The following is a 6,000-nucleotide window of genomic DNA, read 5'->3' on the forward strand; positions in this document are numbered from 1 at the left end:
TTGCATTATAGGAGGAGCCATTGAGATATTTTTGTTGTGTTTTTCCAGTTTAGGAGGATTGTCTTTTTAGCGATCGTTAGAGCGATCAATATGGGTTGTTCACATTTCACTGGCGGTTCAACTACAGAAAGGTCTCCTAGCAGACATATAAATGGAATACTGCGACCCACAGCTAGTGATGGTGTATCGATGACATTTGTCCAGCGTTTCTGAGTCGGTGGGCAGAGCCAGATGGCGTGAAAGTAATCATCTATAGTGTTTGCTGTGCAGTGTGAACAGATGTTATTGTCTACAATTCCCATTTATGTTTTGGGTAAAGTGTACTCTGTGCAAACTTTTGTAGTGAATAAGTCGTAATTTGAAGTTTTGTGACATTGAGAAGGTGTTTTTGTAAATGCGTATCCAGGTTGTAATATCTTTTTCCCAATCTTATAATTTATTTATGACAGAGTCTAAGGCATTAAACCATTAAGATGTGGGTTGTACTGGGATCATCGCAAAAACGTAGTTTATTTTAGGTAAAATGGGCATTTTTACTCCCGCTATTCTTCCATTTAGTGAGATGGGTAGATTGTTCCAGTGAGGTCTTCTTCTATACTTTTTTGTAATGGTGTGAAATTCATCTGGGCCGGGGATTTATTGCTAGACATGGAGAATATGGTTTTCCTGAGTTCATCTGGTTGGTCTAGAGTGGTGGTGTCGTCTTTAGATAACTTTGGGAGATTTATTTTGCTAAAAAAAGAGTTGATTTCTTGATTGAGTCATAGGTTAAATTTCCCTGTGTGTAATTCATTGCTGTAATAACTAATTATATAATAACAATTTTTCTTTGTTTCTTTTCAGTTGATTAACAAGGAATCTTCCATTTTTTTTCATTGTTGTTCTTATTTCATGTAACTGACAAGAGTTGGCTCCAGCAACATCAACTGAAGTCATAAAATGATGTGACAAATATAGAGTCAGAGCAGCAAAGAGCAGATGTCAGCACTGTTATTAATACAGCATGAATTACGTTTTGAGGAAGAAATTACTCATCATTTTGGGGATCTGAATAGTTTTGTTCCACTTTTAGCTCCTCCACGTTTCTTCTTTTTCACAGAACTAAATTAACACAAATTCTATCTAATACATAAATCTGAGTAAACTCCTCTCTGTTCATGGTGTTACATCTGTTAGTGTGGAGCTTTTTGAATCATTATTGTAATAACTGAAACACTTTCTGTGCAGTAAATATAATAACACAATCATCAACAAAATCAAAGACAACTTTTGCATATGTTCATATTGTTTCTTCTTGTTGCCCCTGCAGGTCTCAAGACAATGGCAGAGATGACTAATTCCTCCTCCACTGGTCCAAATGATAAACCTGGTGGAAATGACAATGAGTTCTTTGCAAAGCTGGCACAGTCTTTCAACATCATGTCTCTCGTTGTTTACTGCCTGGCCTTTGTCCTTGGTGTGCTCGGGAACGGAGTGGTTATCTGGGTGACCGGCTTCAAGATGAAGAAAACGGTTAACACAGTTTGGTTCCTCAACTTGGCCGTGGCAGACTTCCTCTTCACCGCATTTCTTCCCTTCAATGTGATATACACAGCTTTAGGGTTCCACTGGCCTTTTGGCAAGTTCATGTGCAAACTGAACAGCACCGTGGCCTTCCTCAACATGTTTGCCAGTGTCTACATTCTGGTGGTGATCAGTGTGGACAGATATGTGTCTGTGTTGTGGCCCGTCTGGGCTCAGAACCACCGAAATGTACGCAAGGCCTCCTTTGTGAGTCTTGGTGTTTGGATTCTGGCTTTGATCCTCAGCGCTCCTAATTTCATTTTCAGGGACACTGAAATAATACCTCAAGTAAACATCACCACCTGCTTCAACAACTTTGCTCTTTCTGATGATTATGAAACACCTTCTGTGCAACAACTGAGAGAGTTACGTCACCACGCCATGATCATCTCCCGCTTCCTGCTGGGATTCGTTATCCCCTTCACTGTCATTGTCTCCTGCTATGCTGTCATAATCCACCGCCTCAGAAGAAACCGCGCCCTGGCCAGCCAGTCAAGTCGCCCCTTTAAGATCATCGCTGCCATTATCATCACTTTCTTCCTGTGCTGGGCTCCTTATCACTCCTTTAGTCTAATTGAGTTGGTCAGATTTACTGGTGAGCCAACTAAAGCATTACGCTATGTAATTACTATTGGATTCCCTATAGCCACCAGTCTGGCCTTTTTAAACAGCTGCCTGAATCCAGTGCTCTATGTATTCATGGGTCGAGATTTCAAGGATAAAATCCGCAAATCCATCCTGAATATATTGGAGACTGCATTCCACGAAGAAGAGACACACTCTCTCACTGACAAGTCAACGGACACCAGTCAGAATAGAGAAAAGTTATCTGCTAATAGCAAAGTATAAGGCTAAATGAGACTACTGAAACTGTGCATAGAAAACAATATTGACATAACTGTACAGGTGCAGTACATACCAAAATGCTTTCACAAGATGTAAATATTTTCCCAGAAATAATCATTTCAAACCAAGATTTTATAATTTGTAGTGTAGGAGTACCAAAAACATACTTTCATTTTTGAGTTTGAGGTTTTATCTGGTGTGGGTTGGGATGAATCATTGATGAGTCACTTTATAGATTGCTGGCATTGTGTTTTGTATTATTATTATTTTTGTCTTTTTGCAGTTAATAGTTGAAATCAGTCACCTTTTTTTGGTTAATTGATTGTCCGTTGCGTAATTATTTAATTTACCCTGTTTAACCACACCTACAGTATTTACCGTACAGTTTGGCTGGTTCCTGAGTATGGTGTGATACCTTGCGTCTTTGCTGCAAGTTGCCTGTTCTTAATCACACGGCAACTGGATACTCACAACTCTTATACACACAGCAGTGCATTCACGCCACATTCTGATACACCTAAAAGGGACTGTATAATTTGCTTGTCCTCTGGAGGGCCGCGGGGTCTATCCAAAAGGCGTTCAAAAAAAGGTCTACAAGTCCAGTTGCCTTTTTTTAATCGCCTTTTGGATACACCATCACCTGGATGACTGAGAACCGCGGTAGGCGGGGTACACCCTGGACAGAACGGCAGTCTAGCAGGGCTAACACAGAGAGACAGACAACCATTCACACTCGCATGCACGCCTACGGCCAATTTAGAATCACCAGTTAACCTAACAAGCATGTCTTTGGACGCTGGGACGAAGCCGGAGTACCCTGAGAGAACCCACGCAGACACAGGGAGAACATGCAAACTCCACACAGAAAGGCCCAAGATGGAATCCTGCGCTGCCCAGGATTGTAAAATACCGTGTACAAAAGATAAGGGAACTACATTTCACAATCAGTATTACATTATTGTATTGTTGCTGCTTAAGCCACAGAAAGAGATGTGGTTGACAAATGGAACTTTTTTTACATAACGATATTGAACAGTTCTCGCAAAGGCCATCTCAGGGAGAAGTGGGTGGTTCAGGATCAGTCATTTAGTCTGTGTATTCATTTTCATTAAACAACCCACTTTCTAATGCATTTGTAATTTATACTTTGAGATTATTATGCTTAAAGCTGATACTGTTTAGTTTGATCTTTTGAGTCTTGTAAGTTCTGTTGTTTTTTCACAGCTATTTACTAATGAGTCCATGCATGATCTGCCAATAAATAAATGTCACAAGGTGTATAATTTCGTCACTGTTTATTTCAGTTTATTTCAGAGCAGAGCACTAGTTTCATCACCAGTTAATCTGCCAAATTTTCAGTGCTTTAAATCTCTACATTCCTTATATTATCCCGTGAAACTACAAAAAACGCTCTAACAATAGATTCACTTTAGGATCAAGTCAACTTTAAATAACTTAAAAGTTGCCAAGCAACCAAGTGAGTGAAGAAAAATGACTCTCCTATATGTGGTTTAATGTGAAATACAAAGTTTGATGTAAATACTAATAATAATAATATAATAAGATTTATACATAGGAGGAGATCATATACACAGCTTTGAGAGTGTGGTGGATTTGTGGCTGCTAAACTACCTCCAAACACTTTACGTTATGTTATAGTAGACACCATAATACCATGATGAACAGTTTACTTTTGAACAGTTTATCCAGGAATATGATCAGTCAGGGTGTAAAATGAACCATGAGTAACTTTATTTCTGATGTGGACACACTTTGGGGATTTTCTACTTTCTATTTCATGTGACAGTGAAGAGAAACCAGTTCAGTTCATGGAAACGTCTTGCTCAAACTCGATGTACAGGCACTCAACACCATACATAAAATATAACAAAAAGCTAAAATCAACAATAAAAAATAGAGAACTAAAATAACAAAAATCTATACACAATATTTACATTGTGTGATGGAGAGGTTGGTCAGGGTTATCCATGATTGATAACAGTTTATTCAGTCCTCTTTTCCACCACAGATTCAAATGTTTCCTGTCTGCAGCCAATGATAGAGCCAGCCTTCCTGATCAGTTTGTTCAGTCTATTGGCGTCACTGGCGGTAATGCTGTTCCCCCAGCAGACCACAGCAGAGAAAAGGGCACAGGCCACAACAGATTTCAGAAAATTTCCAGCATCTTGCTGCACACATTGAAGGACTTCAGTTTCCTTAGGAAATAGAGTCTGCTGCAGCCCTTTCTGTGCAAAGTTTTGCAGCTGTGAAAAGCTGCAAGTAAATTGTGCGGTCCGCATTACAATATGATACAATAAGACAGGACACAACACGACACTATGCGATACACTATAAAGGTTTGTGACTCACATTTTTATTAATGGAAGAGCAGTAAATAAGCAGAAAATTAGATAAATTACACAGAAACAAACAATGCCCCTTCACAGGACAAGCGGTTACAAAGATTGCACTGTACTTTCTATGTATTTCTAAACGAGGTCAGTTGGTGCAGAAAGGAAGCAACATGTGTATTTTTAAACTTGGTTGATGATTGGGTAATCTACCGCCTGCCCCAAGAACTTTGTTTACTGGAAACTGGTTGCCATATCTGTTAAACACATTTTCTCTGCAATCAGTTTCTATTTCTAAAGAATGATGCATTCAAGAAAAAGGGACCTTCAAAGCAGCCTTTAAGAAGAGAAGTATAGAAGTAATATAATACAGAAATTCTGCAGAAATTCTCAGATGACAGTCGGATGACAGTCGTCAGCCTTATCAAGGATGGGTAAGATGGAGAATACAGAGGCCTCATCCTCTTTGATTTTGTAGTCTGGTGCCAGGAAAACAGCCTCCAGGTGAATGTGGTTAGAACCAAGGTGGTGGATTTCCGCAGGGATAAACACACACCACACACACTGGTGAACATCCAGCAAATAGACATATAGAGATAGTAGACTCTTAAAAGTGATGGGTGGGGTATAGGGGGCATGTATTTATTAATCTTAGATGTACTCAGTGGCAACAGTGAACTGCTCTACATCTACTCTTAGACTTAGACTTAGATAAACTTTATTCATCCACAAGGGAAATTGTAGCTTAGTTGCACATAAACAAAACACTCTTAAGAAACAAAGATGAAAGAAAGATAAATAAAATAAAAATATCTAAAAATAAATCTAGTGAAATTAAATAAAAATAGTATAAGCAGAAATGTACAAATGTACAAATTAGCGTATCTGTAGTCTGCTATCTTGGACATGGATGATACCTGTAATTCACAAATCTATAGTAGATTGATTTTAGTTTCTCTTTGCTGCTCAAAATACTGTGGCAATCCTGGTAAACCTAAAATTCTTCTTACTATTTTACTATTAATGGAGCTTGCTATCGAGGCTCCCCGAAGACGTTGTTTTTTTTACCTCTTCACTCAGTCAAAAGTGACTTTGCTTCAAGGTCCTCTATAAAACCCGCTCACATTTGTCTATTGTCTCCCTTTGCAGGGAAAAAGAGAGATACAGGCCAATTGGAGAGCTACTATACCCCACGTGTTGCGTCCTTTACCAGATTTGGGTATTGGTTAACGCTGAAGAT

General features: G+C 39.0%; 1 protein-coding gene across 1 annotated transcript; it reads left to right on the forward strand.

The window, feature by feature from the left end:
* Positions 1–182: 182 nt before the first annotated feature.
* LOC311497358 (chemerin-like receptor 1) lies at positions 183–3,599 on the forward strand. The gene has a single exon (XM_084557639.1). The coding sequence runs from the start codon at positions 1,276–1,278 to the stop codon at positions 2,410–2,412; it is 1,137 nt and encodes a 378-aa protein (XP_084413765.1). The 5' UTR covers positions 183–1,275; the 3' UTR covers positions 2,413–3,599.
* Positions 3,600–6,000: the final 2,401 nt, after the last annotated feature.

The sequence above is a fragment of the Chelon labrosus genome (genome assembly GCF_963514085.1).
Source record: "Chelon labrosus genome assembly, chromosome: 12".
NCBI lineage: Eukaryota > Metazoa > Chordata > Actinopteri > Mugiliformes > Mugilidae > Chelon > Chelon labrosus.

Excerpts from the sequence above, each read along its gene's own strand:
- LOC311497358 (XM_084557639.1), top strand. The coding sequence starts at position 1,276 with ATGTTCATATTGTTTCTTCTTGTTGCCCCTGCAGGTCTCAAGACAATG.